Here is a 21,349-nt window from a genome sequence, read left to right as displayed (position 1 = left end):
TTGATTTTTGTTCAAATTCTGTCCCTTTAAAAATAAGAAAATTATAGTTTACAATCTTTTGGGGGGGCAGATTGATGCGGTTACTCTTTCGGCCCCATTGATAGAGGCTACCAATGGAATAACGATGCAAAATTTTTTTTTTTTTTTTGCCCCCTTACCGTTTTGGGCTAAAAGATGAAGGGTCAAATTCGCACAAATTTGCCTTGATTGCAGATTGTGACGCACAAATATAAAACGTGGATGTGAGAAATCAAAATGAAAAGCCTATAAACGTTGAACTGTAAAACCTAAAAAGACAAGCAAAGTAACGTCAGGGGACACTTGAAAAGCCCAACAATATGTGTTCAGAGCATCCATCATATGATCTGGCTATCTGCTCATTCACAGAATAATGAATTAGAGGAACCCACTAAAAAGGTACCTTACAAATGAGAAAAGAAAGCTTATTCCAAAAGAAAAGGCCTTAAATGTAAGCGAAAAGATTCTAATCATCCCATGAGTACTCACAAGAACCTAAAATAATGCCACTTTATTATTTTATGTTATTTTTCAAAGGTGCAAAGAAGTCACAATGATTATCTCGCATAACTTCATATAATCATGTACATGACATAGAACAAAGAGAAGAAAAAAAGCTTCCAAACAAAGGAAGAACAAAATTATATAAAAGCAGGGCAGTGGAAGCTGAGATAACGTACCCTGATGAAAGAAAGTTCATGGAAGAGTGAACTTATGGGAACCTGAATGAATTACGAGAGGACAATTTATGAAGAAGAAGAAGAAGAAGAACAAAGAAGAGAAATGAGAAAAAGAAAACCAAAAAGGAAAAAAAAAACAAACAAAAAAGAAAGATTGGTTGGAAGAGAGAAAACAGAAGAAGGGGTTAGTGAAGGGATTAATAATAAGATGAAAGAAGCGCAAATTACGCACAACTCAGATAGGTTGTGGTGTTAAGAGCAACAGGCAACATTGCTGCCCTTGAAAACTCAAATCTCTTCATCATTGGTTTCATCCATCACCCAATTTGATGAAAATCCGACACACATGGGATGCAATCGTTGACCTTTTCCATTTCATTTAAAAAAAAAAAAAGCAAAACCATGTAAAATTAGTTATTAGTTTAATATCATATCTAGTCCCTGAAGTTTGACCTAATTTTAATTTTAACCCTTACAGTTTAAAACCAATGTTTTTAGTTCTTGAAACATTATTTTCATAAATTAAAAATACGAGTTTAGGGATCAAAATCTTTAGGCATCAACATTTAATAATAAGAACTATTGTTTTTAAGTTATATGAATCAAAATTAAAATGAGATTACATTTTAAGAACTAAAAATAATATTAATTTTAAATTATTTGTGGTATATTTTTCTTTGTGATCATCGTACGTACGCCAGTGCGGTCATAGAATGTGACGAAGAGGTTCGCATCGTAGCCGCCTTGTGTGGTGGCATTTCCCGAAGGTTCCATGTACATAAATATGAGTGCTCTGGAGGGCTGCCATTGCAAAATCCTCAGTTTTCTTTCTTTTTCTTTTATTTCTTTTTTTTTTTCCTGGTTCTCATTCGTTTGTTGTCGTATTTTATGCGAAAAGTCGTACTCACTTTTATTACTATTGGCGAAAAAATATAATAAGAAAAAAAAGCATTTATTATAATTGGACAGAGACGGGTGGTAGTATATTCTTTTTCAATCATCAATCATAAATTGAAATTTGATGCCTTCCAAAATAACGTGCCTTCCTAACCTCACCATCTCACAACTTGACTATTTTTTTTATTGCGGCCGTTTAGCTTGAGTTTTTTTTTTAAAAAAAATAATACAAACAAGAGGCTAAAGCCTAAAATTAATTAATTAATTAGACAATTAAGTCTAAAAGACTAGAGCATGTGTCTATATTAAGTATTTAGGTTTGAGTATGATGAACATTTACCTAAAGCACTTTGATAATAACTGAATAGGTTAAAGTAGAAGGGAAGGTACCAACGGAGGTTGGGTCTAGCGGAAGGAGTTAGTCTCCCAAAACGTGGTGAATCAAGGTTCAAATCCTCGCTGGGAGAAGTGTCCACATTTAGTACCTGACAGTGTCTCAAATAGGATTGCTTCTAATAAGAGAATATCTACTTTTAGTAAAAAAAAAAATTAAAGTAGAAGGGAAGGTAAGAAAAAAAAAAAAAGGTTCCAAGTCACATGATTTATAAACGCTATAGAATTTTGTATATAAATACGCACCATCGAAAATTTATTATTTTCTGATTAACAAGGTTATTCCTTATCATATCATCAAAGAAGACGTATTTCGGAATTCTCGGACTATAATTCACATTGATGGTCATTAATTGATTATATATATATTTTTTGTCAACTTGTTTGGTTGAAGACGCCGCTGACCCTTTAGTAGTTTTAAAATAAGGTTTACGTTATCATTTTTTATGGGTAACAAACTATCTTCCTTTTTCAACGAAATAACTTCGGTTATTTAAATTTACTTTTATTTTGATTTAATTTACGTTATTAAATTAATTCTTAATAGAAGTAACATATATACTACTAGAGAGAATTATAAGATGATTTGAGAAGATTAAAAAAATAAGTTAAAGTTGTCATTCTCATTATAAGACTTGTCATTATAGATTGTTGAAATTATTATTAAGACTTTATAATAATTATTTTTTTTATGAGACTTGATCGTAATTCTCCATATATAATGCTCATGCGTAAACAAAAGCTGACACAAACAGAGAAGGGGAGGCAGGGAAGATTGTGCATTTATTTATTCACTAATAATAAAAATAATACATCCAAAAGTGTGGGCCCTTTCATTTATCTTCTCCATGATTTATTTTCATTTTTGTTATTTGTTAGCATTGTCTCTTCATTTAACAAAGTTGGGGCCAATATAAATACACAACATATTAATTTGTATTAAATTATAGATAAAATAAAAGTAACATTAATTAGAAAACGCCTAGGTAAAAGCAAGAGGAGAGAGAATAATAAAAATTAGAGAGGGTTTAAAATAAAATTAATTTTTAAAAAATAATGTAAAGATGAAAACAATTAGTTAATAATGTTAAAAATAAAAATAAAAGAGAGATGGGCGTTGGGCTTATCTGAATGTTCACAAAAAGAAAGGCGGCATCCCCGTCAAAGGAGAGCACTCCACTTGGCTTCCATGCGCCCACTCACCCCTCGTCCTTTCATTTATTTATTCCCATAATTATTTTTTTAAGAAACTATATTTATATAATTCATTATAACCTTTACAATACATATTGATTGACTTCCCTCTTTTATTCTCTTCCGAAATTCAAATATTTTCTTCCCTTTTTTCATTTCACTAGAAAAAAAATAATAATAATAATCCCAAACACAACAAAAGCAAAAAAAAAAAAAAAAAACTCATATTTATGAAATCCATTCTAGTTCACATTAATATTTTTATTTGTTTGTGTTTTAAGATGATATCCAAATTCTTCCTGTAACCAATACAGCACATATTAAAATTTTGGGCTGGTTATTATATAATATGGTGACGTGTAAAAATCTATTAGCAATGACGCACGAATCAAAACAGTGATTGGGATGAATCATGTTCAATAAATCAAAAGAGGGTTCCGCTGTCCAATTAATTTACGTTATAGCGCACATTTGTTGTCACAATTAGTGCGCCTACATTAATTGTCACTCCTCACATTGTGAAAATAACGTGCAGGTTTATCTCAAGTGGAGAGATTAGCCTTAACCAAAAAAAAAAAAAACACAAAAACTCGAGACACATATAATAATTAATAATGATGTCGCCTTCAGATTGAAATTTACTAATTGGCTGTTATTGATTTGTAATTATTTTTGTTGTTTTTATTTATTGCAGCCCAATTTATGATGCCTTTCTTGACCTGGCAGATCACTGTGGTGTGTTCCTTGTTTCTCAATAACCTTAATCCCACATGCTGACCCTTTTTTTTTTTTCCCATTTCATCTTTGAAAGCGGATCTTATGGTAAATAAGAGTATTTTATTTATAAGAAACTTTCAACATATTTTATATGAATAAAGAAAACACTTAAAACGTATTAACTCCGTTAAAATATAATAGTTTTTTAACTTTACCCATATTTAATATATATACCTTTCAAAGAAGATAACTACCTATACCATAATAAATAGAAAACAAAATAATACATTCACGCTGAAAATTTAATGAAGTGATTTATAAATAGAAAAAAAAAACTTTTTTTCTCTGCTTTATAAATAAGATCACTGGAGTATACCATACCATACCAGTTTAACCAAAAACCTCGTATTTGAACTATAAGCGTGCAACTGCATTAAATACTTGCTGGGAGAATGACCTGTTTAATGGGACTCCATAACCCTTTCTTTCTCTTCCAAAGAGTGCGGGGATTTAGTGATTTACTACTATCACTTAATTTATGCAATTAAGTTACATGTTGTTAATTAGTCTTTTTTCTTGAATATTTTAATTATGACATTTGTCCAAAAACGTTTATGATGAAAGGAAATAATTTATTTAAATTATTAAAATAACACCAGATCATAAAAAGGTTTTGCTGCCATGAAAAAAAAGGAAGAGAAGCAAAAAAAAAAAAAGTGGTGGGTTAGGCGGCGAAGAGCAGGTGGAGCCAAACCGAAAAAGCACAGAGAGAGAGAGTTCTTATTGAATCAAGTCGACGGGCAGAAATGGGATTTCCTCTTTGGAGTTGGGATCCGACGGCCGACAATGGTTTGGTTCTTGCTTCAACCACCTTTTTCAATTACGACGCCTCTTCTACTATTTCTGTTTTTCCCTTTTCGATTCAGCTTCCCCGAACACTTTTATATTCACCTTATAAACTGTTCCTCATTCGTATTGGACCACAGGATCTTCCACCCCTCTCCATGTTGTTGCTCGTCTCTCTCTCAAAAGTTACGACTCATTCATTTCTTTCTCTGAAGCCTGCAGGATTCTGAACTCTCAAGTCTCAGAACTCTCTTCTCTCTCTCTCCCTCTCTACAAACGAGAATCACACAAAGGTAGCCACCTTGTTTTGTTGGTTTTCCATCTGGGTCCAGTCCCCTTTTATCAATTTCTTCATTTTTAATCGGCCAAATGATTGGTTAATTCGATATCGGTTTTGTTTCCTGGGCCTCTTCTCTTTTTTATGTAAAATATATGTCTGCATATTCAGTCGTTATCTTGTTAATGCCTATTCGATTGATTCTGGCTATGATTTTCCCCTTTTTATGTGCTTGGGGATATGGAGGAGCTAGAATTCTGAAGAGCTGGTCTCCTTTTTAATAGTTTCTCTTGGTGAGTGGTTTCAGCCTATGGAAACTCTGAAATCACGGAGATGGTCTTGTGTAGAGCTTAATTGTGTGGAGAATAATTGGATTGAAGCGTCCTTAAAAAACGAAGCGACCCTCTTTTTTTGGGACGAAATATGAGCATGTGGCTATCAGGAGTCCTTGTCTTTCTCCCTTATTCAACTTTGTTATTATAGTAATAAGAAACAACAACAACAACAAATAATATTAGCGTTCTTCTTCTGTCCAAAAAAAAAAATTAGCGTTCTTCTGCTCTATTATTTATATCCGATGATTCCAGGAATGATGAACTTTCCAAAACTTCGTTATTCTTCTTTCTTATTGACGACTAGATGGCAGACTACCTTCTTGAACTCGCTCATCTCATAGCTTTGTTCATGGGCATTCCAGATTGGTATTGAATTGATCAAAGCGTTTTTTCGCCTTCATCATGTATTGCTTTATTCTTCCTTTTTGTTCTTTTGGGCTAAAAGTTTATTCTACCTGAGTATACTGGTCCTTTCGGAATACTAAAATCTCAAGTGAATGATATCCAATCCACTGGGAAACAATGATATTAGGGTGTATAAATGTAACATTAATTTGATAAAATCAATCGGCATCATCTTGTCTGTAGATTCATCTGAAGCCCTTTGGTGAGAGATTCTAACCTCGGAATATTTTGGATAACCCCTTGGCTGCTGTAGTAATGGATTCTGATATCTCTAGAATAATCAAAAAGAAAGAGGGCTTCTAGCCCCTAAAAAACGAAAGGAAAAAAAAGAAATAAATGTTTGTATTGCGTGAAGAGGTTGGGAAGGTTTCTGGGTTTACGTTGAAGTAGATTAATTTAAAAAAATTGACTATAGTCATGGTCAGGGACGATGCTTACCATTGCTGCCGTTTCCATTTCTTTTTTGACGAGTATGCTGAAGTTTTGGTCTCTGGACTGATATGGTTGCTCCGTATGAGCTGATGCCTTTTTAATACTTCGTATCGATGTTTTGCAGATTTAAATTGAATAAGCGACAGATGGATGATTATTCTGGTAAACGAGCCATAGATGGGGTGGCAGTACCTAAAAAGGGGATGGCTCATGTATTTAGAGATACTGCTAATGCTAGGGACCGTAATGGTCGGTTTTGCAGTCGACCGGGTTGCAGCAGTAGAGTGAATTCTCCAAAGAATGCTCAATTCAGTTCATCTGAAAAAGGGAAATCTTCAAGGCCTCCAATCCGATCTTCAGGTCGTAAGGAAGCTATCGGAAGTTCCTCTAGAACTTTACCTGGATCTTATAACCCAGGAAAATCCCCTATAGAGCCCCGGAAAACATTATCTTGTCAATCAGAGACTGCAGCATGTGAAACGAGTAGTTTACAGGATGAAACAGAAATTTCTGAGCTCATCCCACCACCTGAAAAAATTCAAAGAGGGCCTCAAGCTGGAGTGGAAAGTTCAGAGTCTATTAATATCATGCCAATGGAAGTAGGAAGCTCTAGTGTAGCATCAAACACAACATACAGGAGGAGTCTTCGTCAAAAGCCTGGATTGAATGGTCAAGATTTTAAAAGCTCTGCCTCGGTGACACGCTCAGGAGTTAGCAGGTATGGCTTGAGGAACCTCAGATGCAATTCTATATCTGATGTCATCCCTTCAGGCTGTTCATCATCTGATTCAACCCTGAATAGAAGGAAAGATGTGATGAAAAAGAGAAACTGTGAAGGAGAAAGTAGCTCTGCTAGAGGTAAGAAGATGAGTGGATCTTCAGTGGACGGACAACATTCTGGCTCCAGGAATGGTATATCTATATCAGATTCAAGAATATCCAGAAACTTGCCTCCTCACAGGGATAACAACAACATTGGATCAGTTAGAACTAGAAGATCTTTCAATGGTCATGCCAGGGGAAGGCTTCCTAGCCAAGAAAATGAAAACCCTGCACCACCCAATGAGTCCCCTATTACCATATCATCTTTGCCTCATTCCAGTGACCTTAATGCTCATGATTTATTACATCACTCCTCGTTGAATACTCCCCTGAGAATTCCAAGATCTTACAGTAGACCGGGTAGTAGCAGTGAGCAGTTATTTGGTGTTTTGCCCCCATCCCCTTCAGAATATGGAATCACTCGTTCTCTTATAAACCGGGACAGTTTCCGACGCTGCAACATGGATGGCATTGCAGAGGTAATCTTCCATTTGAAGTATAGGAGTACATAAGTTTTTTTTTTTTTTTTTTTTGGGAAAAAAAATCAGGTTCTTTAATGATAGATTACAAGGGCACTGTTTGATAAATGTGTATAGGTTTTATTGGCACTCGAGAGGATTGAACAAGATGAAGATCTTACCCATGAGGTAATTCTACACATTGACTAGACTTAAATTAATCGATTTACTGACACTTAACGTTTTGTGTCTTTGCAGCAAATTCTTTTACTGGAAACCAACTTGTTCCTTAATGGACTAAACTTCTATGATCAACATAGAGACATGCGATTGGATATTGATAACATGTCATACGAGGTTTGTTATTAAATCTACTTCCCTTTCAATTTTACCCCAAAAAAGGGGGAAAAGAATATTGTTGTTTATGGACTCTGCCCACAAAATGAATGAAAATAATTTTCTTCAAACAGGCGTGTGATGATGGTCCCAAAGGAAAAAATAAGAATAAGAAGAAAGCTAGATTGAGAATATAATTTAAATGCTATTCATTGGTAAAAAGACGCCTCTTCTCTTTTTCAAGAGAGAAGCTGGCAATTTAGCCATGATTATGAGGGAGATGGCTCTGATAAAGGATTCAAAATTATACTTTTATTTTATTTTTAGCTATTTTCGCCAATATTTTCCATGCAAATGACAGGAACTCCTGGCTTTGGAAGAAAGGATGGGTTCTGTGAGCACAGCTCTAACAGAGGAAGCACTTACAGAATGCCTAAAGAGAAGTTTCCATCAACCTGCCTCTTCAGATGATGCAGCTGAGAGCTGCAATGAGGATAATGATGACATAAAATGCAGCATCTGCCAGGTACTTTCTCACATTCACTGAAGCCTTCTTCGTGGATGATATCCATTTGGGCCAGAATCACTTTTTTTAGGGGGAAAAAAAGGCTTTTTAAACTTTTTACAAGATAAAACTCTTCTCGCACGCAAAATTAGCTGAAATAAGCTAATCTAAACACCTGCTAAAAGATGGCCTCCAACTGGACATTCACCGTAGATTAATTTCAGAACAAGAAGTGAAGAAGATATATTTACTGTTGAAATTGCAGGAGGAATATGTGGAGGCAGAGGAAGTGGGGAGTCTGCAATGCGAGCATAGATATCATGTGGGGTGCATACAGCAATGGCTGCGCCTCAAGAATTGGTGTCCTATTTGCAAAGCGTCTGCGGCACCATCACATTCGTCTTCCTCAACTTCAACCCCTTGAATCAATCCATTCCATTGTTTCGTCTTTCTGTCCCCTCTCTGTACAAAATCATATTTACTTCTTATCGCTTCTTAGTGGTCGCGTCTCACTTGTACATAGCCATACCATCTGTCCCGATTATTCATCAAGTAATAAAACGAAGCCGCTCCGCTTCAGACTGCAATTTCTTGTCAAGTTGAATTATAACGGTTAAATCGTAGTCCTTTTTTTCTCTGCCTTTTCACACAGTAAGGAGTGAAACTGAAGACAAAGTGGAATTAACCCCTTTTGTCATTTTCCAGTATTTTTATTGTGCTGTGCACGTTTTCCCAGGTAATGATTATTTGGAAGAGGAAAACATTTTCCGATGCTTTCTGAACAACAAAAAGAAGAACGCGCATTATAATAATGACTTATCCGAAATTTGAAAACATCAGCACGAACTCCCTCATAAGAGGCCAAAAAATGAATACATTTTCTCAAAGGGAACAAAAGAGCGAAAATGCCAAGCCACCGGGAATCAAATCAAAAGCAAATTTTGGAGTTACAAGTAACGCAGCATCTCACGAGACTGAATAGCCCTAACGGAAAACGATAGGCACACAAAATTGTTAATCTATGTAAGCAAAACAGCGCTTTTCATTAAAAGAGCTTTTAAATAAATACTGATCCATAAAATGGCGCATCTGAAATTCACATAGTAAATCACATTTATTAAGATTTCACCAAACATACGTCTGATAAGCAAAACACCGCTATCATTTAATAAGCAATTATGTTTAATTCAATCTGGTCGGAACTAATTGTCATATGTGCCTCAATGACGGAATGAAGAGAATATTCATATGCCTGACTCAGCAATAGCACCTCGCTGTGGGTGCAAAAGAATTTTGGTCATGTGCTATCTAAAGATATATCGACTGTCCATTTCACATAAGTCCCACTCCACCCTCTTGGAATATATAGATTTAAGACGGCTGACATACCATGTAACACAAGATTGAAACCTTTAAACTACATGAAATCCAAAACATCTTATTGTTCTCATAAGCCAGCAGGAAAAAGAAACATCTGAACTGAAGCGAAGTAACAATGATATGAACACCTGACATGGCCAACCAAGGGTTTCTCCCCAAAAACAGAACCTACGGCCTACTGTTTCTACTGTACAACTACAATTCCATGTCACTGCAACTTCCTTGCCCGTATTTACTCCATGGTAGAATTTGAATACAACTCTGAAACTCTGTGACAAATCCTTGTTCGGCAATTCACTTATGTACAACTCTAACTCTGCTTGAAGAGGAATTGAGGTTATAAAATAAAGAGAGAATATAAAAAATAATAAGAAAAATTAAACACTTTTAACCTCACTTATTATTTTTATTTTTGTAAATCTAACTCATTAAAATCTTCCACCTCCCCTCCCTTACAACGAAACAGAGGGATTCGCTAGACAGCAAACTCGTACACTGAACCGCAAGCCCAATATCAACAAATTTACACTTTCATTATTCATATGAATATTTAAATTTACTCACAGGATATAAGTACACGCAGATAAACACCTGTTAGCCGCTGATCGAGAAATCACTTTTTTTTTTTTTAAAACCAACTACTAACTCACTGTATGTTCTCATTTCCTGCAGCTGTTACCTTCACCACGGCGATCGCCATGCCAACCTGAAAATGCCTCAAAACAATAGCCCAAGCTGCAGACTACAAAATATTCTATGACTGAATAGCAATGTGAAAAGGAACTCAGTAGGTAAAACAGAGCAACCAGAGAGCAGCTCTCTCATTTCAGGCCATTCATCTTCTGCCGCACTTGGAAAATTAAGTAGAACATAACCTTGCAATGAAATATGGCAACTAATGTAAGGTAGAGTAGTAATCATCTGCGCCTGAACCGGGGTGATTTTTCAACTATGCCAGTATTCCCCTAGCATCTATTCAGACTTCAATTTATTCAAAATAAGGGACCAAATATGTAGACATAACTACATAAGCGGTTCGTTTGCATTTTACCGGTTTCAACCACAACCCCATTGGCTGAACTTTTGCTTCATCAATTATCCACCTGAATGTGAGCTGTGTGGATAGCAATTTCTGTCCATCCTTTTTGTTAATAATCATGGACTTAGGGATGATGACTGACAACACGTGGGTAATATACGGACGCAAGTATCTAGTTGCATATTTCTGAAACTTCAGGAAGAAAATTGCCAGAACTAATGTCCATGCAATTGTTTATGGAAGTTATAAGCAGCAATCTTCCCCAGTCTTAAAGCAATATGTGATTTTCTCTCACAAAATCTGTATAATATAAAATCACATAAAGCCTCACTATTCATAAGCCATAAATAGTACAACTTACCTCAAAGTCCATATAATGCACAACCCCGCAATCCAGTTATTACAAATATACCATAAAAATCACAGCGGTACCATAACCCCCACCCCAACTCCCCCCCCCCCACACACAAAAACAAAAAACCGTTTTAAAGAAAAAATGCCAAGACGCCCAGGAATGAATATTGCAAATCACGTCAAACAGAATAAACAAAATTCAACTTCAATGTTCTGGTTAATAGAAATAAATTAGTCAAAATATTAATATACATGAGTGAGGAATTTACAACACTGATTTGATCCAAACAAAGAAGTGAGCGATTCTTGGCCATAGATAAAAGAGAAAACCCCAGCAAAGCCAAGGAAGGGCAAAAGCCAATTACTCAGCAATGAATTAGGTGGAATGTGAAATTCCAATGAACAAGAAAACCTCAATTATATGCTCATTAGCATGCTCCTGTTAACGCAGAATTAATGAGCATCCATGATGTTCCTGAATACATCGGATAGCAGCTCTTATCATAATACCGTTTGCCAAGCTGGATAACAGTCAAGCTTATCTTTCTCCTGTAAGATCAAGTACTATTCTTAATTACCCCTGGTAAAAGAAAACCAAACAATCACAGTTGAAATAGGAAATTAGTCATTCATTTTATTATATATACTTCAGTGCAGAACAACGTTAAAATTCAAAATCAACAGGTATAATTCATGCAAGAATAAGCAGAATATCAGTCTGACCTTCAGTTAATCTGATGTTGAATCAGTTTGAATTTTCATATCATACAAGTATTCCAAGTTTAATTCAAGGCCTTTTGCATGCCACAACTAAAAATATATAAAGATTCTATCTTCGTGGGGTTGCAAACCTGAACACTTGTTACAAGTTTATAAAATTATCTCTATCCTTTATTGCGTTAGTTACTGTTGTTAGGAATCATTACCATAGCATAACAAGGCAAATGCTAAAATTTATTTTATAAATTCAAAGAAGACATGGAAATCCTGTCTAAGAGAATATTATGACCCGTTGCATGCTCATCACTTTGCATAAGGACTCCCAGGAACAAATAAAAAGCGTTAACACTCAAAGTGTTTGACGGGATAATACAATTCAACAGGAAGGACACCTTTTTCATGCCTCTAATGCGTCCATAAACAATATCCAACAAGGTCATTTGCACAAAAATTCCACAACCATAACTGAATCTCCATAATTACGATTAATTAGCTGGATTTTCAGCACTATTATTCACAATTCAACACATTAATCCCAGCATGGTTTACATACGTTGAGGCAAATAAATAGCCACTAAATAGGGGGAAAAAGAAATTGAATACAAATGTGTTTTGTCCCCTGTAATTTTTCCTGTTGGGTTTTCACAAACTTTAGTCTTACTTTGCCAATAATTCCAGAAGTTTCCAAAAATGTTCTTGATCCTGATTACACAAAATTACCATACCCTAATCTGCAACTACAAATTCAATACATTACTTCCCCCCCCCCCCAAAAAAAAAAAAAAAACTCAATGCATTACTTTTGCCAAAGGAAAAAAAAAAAAAAAACTCTTGTCATTACTCATTAATAGAGTTTTAGATGACGGCATCAAAATAATTTTAACAAAAACATTGAGTTCATCTAATTCTAAATCTAATGAAACTCCAAATGGACATGTCTAAATCTACACTACAAAAACTGACTTTGCATACTGCTTTAATTAATATTAACACTTAACATGATTGCATTTAAAGCAAGACGTAGAGTTGTACAACTGCAAGAGAAAACTGAAAGACAAAACACTACTCCAAATATCAGTGAAATCAAGCATCATGTGGTTAAAAGAAAGCTTGAAAGAAAATTTCAATAGATGTTAATGTGTTATTGATATTGAATTGCAATCAATCTTCTGATTCTAAAAATACATACAGAGCGATCCTGTAGCTCTTGTACATGTGATAGTACCTTGATCCCAGCAACACAACAGTATCTCTGCAAAACTTTCTTAGTTTTCCTTCTCATTGGCTGTATGGTAAACAAAAAGCTTGGAATCTCTAGCTATCACAAATACAGCCAACTCCAATGCTAAAGATACAACAGAGCAACCAGTCCTGGGCATTTGATTTGACTGTGCCCGTGGTTGCAGTTAAATAGATTTCTGATCTGTCCAGGCCTGCAAATAGCAGGTATAAGACATTCTGTAGCTCCACTACCAGTGTATCACCCTGGAAGGGTCAGGGTTTATAGTTCAGGGGGTCAAATGGTTCGCCCTGGCAATGACAACATATTGAGCGCACTGATGATCAGCAACCATGGCCAAGCCAATAGAACCAGAAGAACCAGACCAGCCTTTGCTTGGACAAATCTTCATAAAAAGAGATATTCCTCAAATGCATGCATAGAAATCTTCTCCAATAGCAATGGCCAATCTTCTCCAAGTTGCTGTGGATTCAACTCCATGGCAGCTCTGAAATCAAGCAAAGATACTGAGCATGGCAGTGGCGGTATGTGTTCAGGAACAGTTTCTGATACTCCACCAGCACTCTGCACATGTAAATGATTACTTGACCACATACCATTGATGACCGTGCCCCGAACCTGCTGTTTCTGAACAGGGGGCTTCCTTAGCGCATTTGTAGACCTACCCCCCACTAAATTAACACAGGATGTGATCAACCGCTTCAGGTAAACATCCAACACATTATTCAACATATGGGCACATTCCATAGAAACACCCCCAAGACCCTGTACTGCAACAATCTGCTCCATGCGCATTCTCAAAGTATCAGAGTCAGACAACCAACCACTATCATAACAGCTAACGAAATCACCAGTGCTAGCCACTGGTAAAGCTTTGCGGGCCCCACCCACACTTGCTGGGCAGTATGGAATCCCTAGTGGAGCTAGCAGGGGGCTCCTAGAGAAACTTAAGTAGTGTGACTGCTCCACCTCTTCCCCATCTTCAGTTAAAGCTTCAGTCACCCCTTTTCCATGTATTATTGGTTTATTAGCAGGTTGCTGAGCAGCATCTCTTCTTTCATCTTCAGGTAACTCAGCAACAGCTTGAAGTTGTACAGGTCTTTGATAATCGCATGGAGTGAGAGTCCCGTTCTCCATGTCACCCTTACCGCCACTGTCTTCTGTACCTAGTGATTGATGAGAGACAACCTTCCCATTTGGTCCAAGAGGGCTTGGTCTATCTCTATGCTTCCGCTCACGTATTCCACTCCTCATCTTACGTGGTGATACTGGTAAAACCCCATTTGACCAAATTGGTGCATTTTGAATGTGATTCTGTAAAGTGACGCCATTTGTTTCATGCCCATCTTCTCTACCAGGAGATATGTTGGTAACATGTGTTCCAAACCTTGAAGGACCAGATGGTTGGATTGGTGGTGGGGTCTTGGCTTGGCATGCATTCATCAGCATTGATCTGAAAAGGTGATTGTGCAATGGAACATTCTCCCTGCCAAGTATGCGACTACAAAGGTTGTCAAAGTGAGGCTTGCTCAGCTTGTGACTAATAAACCTTTCCAAGTAGTAAAAGTACCGTTTAAACTTGTCAACTCCAACCTTCTTTATCATTTGTGCCTTCAATTCAGCCAAATCAATTCTTGAGCTCTGCCGGGGTTGCATTTCTCAACAAGTAGATTCATACACCGCCCACAAAATCACAAAATATCCCACCCACCTGTAACCCTAATTTGAGTCAGATTCCACTTAATTATGTTTCCAAAGAATTCTCCAGCTCCCATCCCCCATATGATTTAAAACAGATCAACTACGCGTAGCTCTGCATGGCGGAATGGCCAGATGTATAACCGTACTAACAACAGTAACCCAGGCGGAACTTCGAATTCTGAACGGAATAACAGTTGTCTCGAAATAATCCCAAAATTTGCCCGCAAATACACCATTCAACGCAAAATCAAATCTATGTACCCGGCACCAAAACCCTAGGGATGAAAACGAGATGGAACTGATTGAGCAAAGGCGTGATATTCCGCAAATCAAACTTAATTCATTGAATTGTGCGGCAAATCAATATCTTAAGTTTGAATCACCAACCCAGGGTTGGAGACACCTTGCTTCTCTCGAACATCACAAAACGGACATTGAATCACTGCAGCGATTTAAACCCTCATTGTTTCGCGAAATTCAAAAGCTTTGAACTTCAAATTCCAAAATTTGAAGTTGGGGGAAGGAGATCAGTGAGCTGGAAAAAAATTGAGTTTAACAGGGAACGAACCGAAAAACGAAATTGCAAATTGCAACGAAACATAGGACAATGAAAAGCAAGTACTAAAGCTTGCAAGTGCGTGGCGGGAAAACAAAGGGCTTGTACATTGATCGAACTCTGACCTTGGAGTTGAAGAATTGCATAGAAATCGAAACTCACTCACTGGGTTCGAATCTTGGAAGCTTCGGCTTCGGCTCGCAGTGTATCTAATTGTTTTTCCTCTCAAAGTTTGATAATTTCTTTTTTTGGTGAAGGATTATTGGGTTGATGATTTATATTGAGAGCTTGGCTTTGTGTAAGCACGATCGCTGCTGAAGGCCAATCCTAATACTGTCCGTCTTTGTTTCTTCTTTTTGGTTTCTCTTTCGCACTCGTCTTTCTCGGCGTCCCTCACCGGGTCTTCCCCTTCCCTTATTAAATTAAAAATTAATTAGCAACAATTTATCTCTTTTTCCTGATTTGTTCATTTTGTTTAAAATTTTCAAAATTCCCTATACTTGTAAGTTCTTTTCGTACTATATTTGGGGTGCGGCTTATTATTTGAAAGCTGTTTTCTTTTCGACCTTTTTATGTATACATTATTTGATATTTACTTGATGATGATAAAATTATAAATCTTGAGTCATAAAAAATTCAAATTTTTATGTTATCCTAATGTAATCCTTATTGCAGTCAATGATTAGACCACGTGCGCTCGTGTTAAAACTGTAAATGTAGTTGTGTGTATTCATAATATGTTTCTCTCTCCCTGTCTATATGTTGAGGTGCATATTTTAAATCTACTATTCTGCCTTTTATTTATTATTATGTGATTTTTTTCTTAATAAATTTTAAAATAAAGTTAATAGCATGTGTAAAATTTTTCTTTATTTTAATGAAATATTTTGAACATGACTTATAAATATAATAAAAAGAGTATTGCTTTATGAGTTTATTTGAAAATATCAGTATTAGTAGAAGAAAAATAGCTGCGTTTTCTCCTATTTTTTACCATTAAAAGTTATATTACTATCTCAATGGTATGATTTTTTTTCCCTCGTTCTTGATTAGATGATTAGTGGGTAGGTTTGGATTGGCAATGAAAAAAATAACTTATTTCTAGTTTGACTTTTAGAAAAGTAAGATTAGATAAAAGTTAAATTGGATAAGGTGAATTGTGTTTGGGTTAAAATTTTAAAAAGTTAGTTTGTAAAAGTGAGATTGGTAAAAAGTTGTTTGGATTATGATTGAGTAAAAATAAGTCTGTTTGAGTAAAAGAAATAGGACCCACATTTTGTCTTTCTCTCTCTACTTTTCCAACACTATAAGTTGCAATTTTTAGCTTTTGGCTTAAGTATGTGATTTTGGCATAAGTTCTTAATCTTTTAAACTCTTCCAAACACACTCAAACATATTAAAAATACTTTTAATCCTAAAAGCCACTTAAACGTGGCTCCAAACAGACACAGTGCTTATCATTCAATTTTATTTTCCCGCGGGCTCTTAAGGTCACCTACTGCTCGGAGAAGATAATGAGATGACATTAGTGTATCAAAAAATAATGAGACGGAGTATGGTAATAAGTTTAACAAAAACGTAGCTCCAAACAGACACAGTGCTTATCATTCAATTTTATTTTCCCGCGGGCTCTTAAGGTCACCTGCTGCTCGGAGAAGATAATGAGATGAAATGAGTGTATCAAAAAATAATGAGACGAAGTATGGTAATAAGTTTAACAAAAACGAACATTACTCATCTTAAATCTGCATGGCATGATGTTAACAATTCTGAGCTATAAAGTACCCCAAAACAAAAACAAATGTCCCACACTTCCTTGCTAAATTGTAAAATCAAATTAAAGGCTTGTTTGGCCAATCTTTAAAACCCTAGTTTTGGAACCTAAATCATGGTTTGGGTTTCAAACTTGCCAAACAGGAAATTTTTTTGACAAATCATGGTTTTAGATTAAAACGATGATTTGGAGCTCAAAACCATGGTTTCAGAAGAAGTGAATTTTTTCTGCTTCTAGTTCAAATTGGAGAGTATGATTGTACCTATCAAAGCAGATCTCAACAATAATATGACTTTAACATCCCTTAATTATTTTTTTATAAACCTGTTTAATCTTGTATCTTATAAATATATATACATATATTAATTATTTATTAATTATATTATCTTATGTGTTATGAATTATATTGATAAAAAATATATTATTAATAATTTTATTTCTTCAAATTAAAATATATTATAAAATCTATTTTTTATATAATTATCATATTAACTTATACTTTTTTTAGTAATTTGTATATATAAAAAGTGCTTTTGATAACAACTATCCAAACATTCTTAATTCTCAGAATTACTTTTTCACAAAATCTATTCTCCCTATAATCTATTCTTCAGAAGCTATTTTCCAAACCATGATTTGGTTTCATCCAAACACCCCCAAGTCTTTTTTTTTTAATTATGTAAGAAAGGAAAATACTGTACAGATTGCCGGGATCGAACCTAGCTGCTTCTTAGCCTTGTTTGGGAAGCACTAATAATACCAGCTTATCGGGGTTTGTTTGGATATAATAAGAAGTGCTTTTTAAAAACATTTTTTATTTATAAATTGAGATAAATTTCTTTGTATATTTATTTTGTACACTGTAAAATCACTTCTAAAACTATGATTTAAGGGGTGTTTGGATAAAAACCAAACTTTAATTTTAGAAGTGATTTTACGCTATACAAAATAAATATGTAGAAGAATTTATCTCGATTTACAAAAAAAATGCTTTTAAAATGTACTTTTATACACATCCACACACCTCTCTAGTTTCCATTCAAACACCCTATAAGAATCATTGGCACAATATCGTTGGTCTTAGTCAAGACAATTTTTCTTTTGAACTAGTTTATTTTGAAATACTTCGCATTGTAATAAATAAATATGTGATGAAAATTTTGCTTCGCAGGACATAAGAATGTCTTGTTATTAATTTCCAAACAAGTACTAAGCATCAGAAGCCATGCAAACAATGGAAAGCCAAACAAAATACATATGGTAGATTCATGTAAAAAGTTAAATTAGAGAGCTAGGACAAAATCAAACAAGAATCTTTTCTTCTGTTGTTGGCACTAATTGCTTTGCTCTGTACACCATTTGTTTGTTTGATTGAAAAAAAAAAAAAATTCCCCGCTTGCCAGAAAATCAGACAAGAATCAATTGAAAAGAAAAAAGAAAAATCAATAACGAGTTTAAAGTGAAAAAAATTATTAAAAAATTCATAATAAATAAATAACAAGTTCTATGTCTCTCTTTATTCGGAATATTCATATGGTTACCGGATTATTTTTGTCATATTTATGTGCTTGATTGAACAGAATTACCTTCAATAGAAATATATCTATACATGAAAAAAGGCATAAAAAAAAAAATCAAATCTACCCTACACACATCCTTCGCAATCGTATGATCACACGCACGCACTCACTCGTGTGGAGTATTCAATATCTTTATCCTCCGTCCCTGTTTCCATTTCCCCCCTGTGATCAAACATAAAGTATGCTCATGAAAACCAGGAAAAAAAAAAGAAAAAAAGGCACGGTTGGAAAAGAGAGAGAGAGAGGGCAAAATCAGTGAAGATATAAGCCCATTGATTTGGTCTTTATGCTGCTACGTTAGGTCAACCATAGCCAACCTTCGTATGGAGTTAGGCTAACTATGTATGCACGCTTTCTTTGAATGTTGGTGCTCCGGTGGGGTAAAAAAAAAACCTACAAAAAAACCTAGGGGTGGTGAAAATGAGAGAGGATACTATTTCTCTTTGGCATTTAATATAATAATTAGTTAAAAATTTAATTTGATTTTAAATATAAAATCTCAATTCATTTCGTTTTTAATGTTTATTTATTTTGTTTTCAAGTAATTTATATGGTAATGTTAAAGAGACTCTATTAATGGATAGTTTTAATATGTGTAATTGATAAGGATATTTTAATAAAAACAACATACATATACTATAGATAGTTTAATTAATTTTTTAATACATGTAAATTAGTTTTTTCATTGTTGCTAAAGCATAGATATCGTCTTATTAGAGTCAATCTTAACAAAGGTTTAAATTTTGATTCATTGTGTTATAAGGGACGGGTCTTTTTGTTAGACTCAACCCCCATTTGTTACACATAAATTAGGTACCTAGGTAACCAGAAGTAGTACTGGGTATTTCGTATTCAATAAGCCAAGCCATGCCTTTTTTTTCCCCCCTTTTGCCAACAGTCAAAAAATGCCCCGTAGCTTAGGGATATTTTGTCAACCATTATTACCAAAGTAGCTGTTTGACTGTTTCGTCTACGGGGGTACATATCACAAGTTGATTAACCGCTTAATCCAAAAATGGTATGAACTATGTGATTGTGATATTTTTATATTTGAGCTTGTGTGTAAAAGATATTTCTAGAAGAATTATTCTTCTACGTAAAACCTGACAACGTCGAAATGCAATATGATCAAAGAAAATATTAAATGTTGGTTGAAAAAAAGAAGAGAAAGGTCGTTTTCATCCGCATTAAATGTACAAGGACGCCATTTTATTTAAAGCCAAAGTATACTTTTGATTTTTTATCCTTAAACAAAATTTTAATTTTGTCTTTTAATTTTTAAAAATATATTTTTAATTCTTTAGTACTAAAATTATTAGTATTAAATGATTTTTTTAATAATCATGATTCTTATAAAAATTAAATTTAATATGTTAGCATTTAAAAATATTTTATTAATATATAAGATCTTAATATTATTATTTTTTGTTGATGATTTTAAAATTTAAAAAATAAAAATATACTTTTTTTAAATTAAGAAACTAAAATAAAATGTTGTGTAAATTTAAAATACTAAAAATATACTCTAGCGAGCTTTAATTACATGCATGACAAAAGCACGAGAAGTTGGAGGTAGTAATTTCTCAACAAAGGCCTGTTTGGTTATCATCCCAAATTATGATTTGAGGAAAAAAATTGCCAAACAGTGAGACATATAGAAAAACTATGGTTTTGAGGTAAAACTAAAGTTTTGGAACCCAAAATCATGATTTTGGATAAAACAGATTGATTTTTTGGTGCGATGATTATACAAATAAAAAAAAACTCCAATAATATATGATAAAACAGTCCTTAATTATTCATTTTTTCTTTTCATTCTCTTCATTACGCCTTTGGTCCTTCGCTCTTGAGAAATCAAAAGCCATTCCTCCTCTGCTCCTGCTCAATCACAAGCACCTTTCTTCAGAGTCCGAAACGTTTCACTGGAAGTAAGGATATGGTGAGGCCGCAACAACGGTATCATGGAGTGCGGCAGAGGCACTAGGGCTCCTGGGTCTCTGAGATTCGTCACCCCATCTTGTAATCTCCCTCTCTCTCTTACTTTTTAATTTCAAATCTTAATTAATATGATACCAAATGATGCAGGAAGAGGAGAATATGGCTGGGGACATTCGAAACAGCAGAAGATGCAGCCAGAGCTTACGATGAAGTTGCGAGGCTCATGTGTGGCCCTCAGGCCATAACCAATCTCTCTCCTTCTTCTTCCTCTAGCTTTCTCTTTCCATCCCTCACAGCCAACCTCCTGCAAATGTGCCACATGGCTTCTCTTTCCCTTCAAATCAACAAACAGCAACGGCATACATAGACCTCTCTCACTCAATATCTTCCTCCGCCGCCAATGCCATGTCGTCGCCAGAGAGCTTCAAACAGGAGGAGGAGGAGAAGGAGGAGAAGGAGGAGGAACGGCAGTTTCATCAGCTGCAAGCTCTTGAAGATGATCACATTGAGCAGATGATTCAAGAGTCACTTCATTGTGGCTCATTAGAGCTTTGCAATACTAATCATACCATGTAATAATATTACAAAAATAATTAACTCCTTTGTGTTTTTTATAAATATATATATGCACAAATTAATTAATTATTAATTAAAATTTCTTATATATTATTAATTATATTGATAAAAAAATATATTATCAGCAAATTTATTTTTTTAAATTTAAATATATTATAAAATCTATATATAATTAT

The 21,349-nt window shown here is 34.7% G+C and overlaps 2 protein-coding genes and 1 pseudogene across 3 annotated transcripts; 2 read left to right on the top strand and 1 right to left on the bottom strand.

Annotated features, from left to right (window-relative positions):
* The first annotated feature begins 4,842 nt into the window (after positions 1-4,842).
* Positions 4,843-8,955, top strand: LOC114737484 (uncharacterized). Its single transcript, XM_028925411.1, has 6 exons — positions 4,843-5,038; positions 6,319-7,495; positions 7,613-7,663; positions 7,733-7,831; positions 8,172-8,336; positions 8,581-8,955. Exons 2-6 carry the CDS (start codon positions 6,341-6,343, stop codon positions 8,737-8,739), a joined length of 1,629 nt encoding a protein of 542 aa, XP_028781244.1. The 5' UTR covers positions 4,843-5,038; positions 6,319-6,340; the 3' UTR covers positions 8,740-8,955.
* A 2,300-nt stretch (positions 8,956-11,255) lies between these two features.
* Positions 11,256-15,686, bottom strand: LOC114737515 (uncharacterized). Of its 2 annotated transcripts, none has more exons than XM_028925454.1 (2): positions 13,034-15,686; positions 11,256-11,668 (listed from the first exon to the last, which is right to left on the bottom strand). In XM_028925454.1, exon 1 carries the CDS (start codon positions 14,702-14,704, stop codon positions 13,436-13,438), a length of 1,269 nt encoding a protein of 422 aa, XP_028781287.1. In that variant the 5' UTR covers positions 14,705-15,686; the 3' UTR covers positions 11,256-11,668; positions 13,034-13,435. The 2 variants fall into 2 exon arrangements, with proteins under 2 accessions (XP_028781287.1, XP_028781288.1); XM_028925455.1 differs by having other exon boundaries at positions 11,256-11,637.
* Positions 15,687-20,555: 4,869 nt separating this feature from the next.
* On the top strand, positions 20,556-21,173 carry LOC114737477 (ethylene-responsive transcription factor ERF003-like; annotated as a pseudogene).
* Positions 21,174-21,349: the final 176 nt, after the last annotated feature.

Source organism: Neltuma alba, unplaced genomic scaffold (assembly GCF_004799145.2).
Source record: "Neltuma alba isolate B1F8T4 unplaced genomic scaffold, ASM479914v2 tig00013459_pilon, whole genome shotgun sequence".
Taxonomy (NCBI): Eukaryota; Viridiplantae; Streptophyta; class Magnoliopsida; order Fabales; family Fabaceae; genus Neltuma; species Neltuma alba.
Note: the sequence above shows the minus strand (reverse complement) of the source record. Positions and strands in the feature narration are given on the sequence as shown.

Coding starts and splice junctions, on each gene's coding strand:
- LOC114737484 (XM_028925411.1), top strand. CDS start 6,341: ATGGATGATTATTCTGGTAAACGAGCCATAGATGGGGTGGCAGTACCT. Junction 7,496..7,612: donor ACATGGATGGCATTGCAGAG/GTAATCTTCCAT, acceptor AAATGTGTATAG/GTTTTATTGGCACTCGAGAG. Junction 8,337..8,580: donor TAAAATGCAGCATCTGCCAG/GTACTTTCTCAC, acceptor TTGAAATTGCAG/GAGGAATATGTGGAGGCAGA.
- LOC114737515 (XM_028925454.1), bottom strand. CDS start 14,704: ATGCAACCCCGGCAGAGCTCAAGAATTGATTTGGCTGAATTGAAGGCA.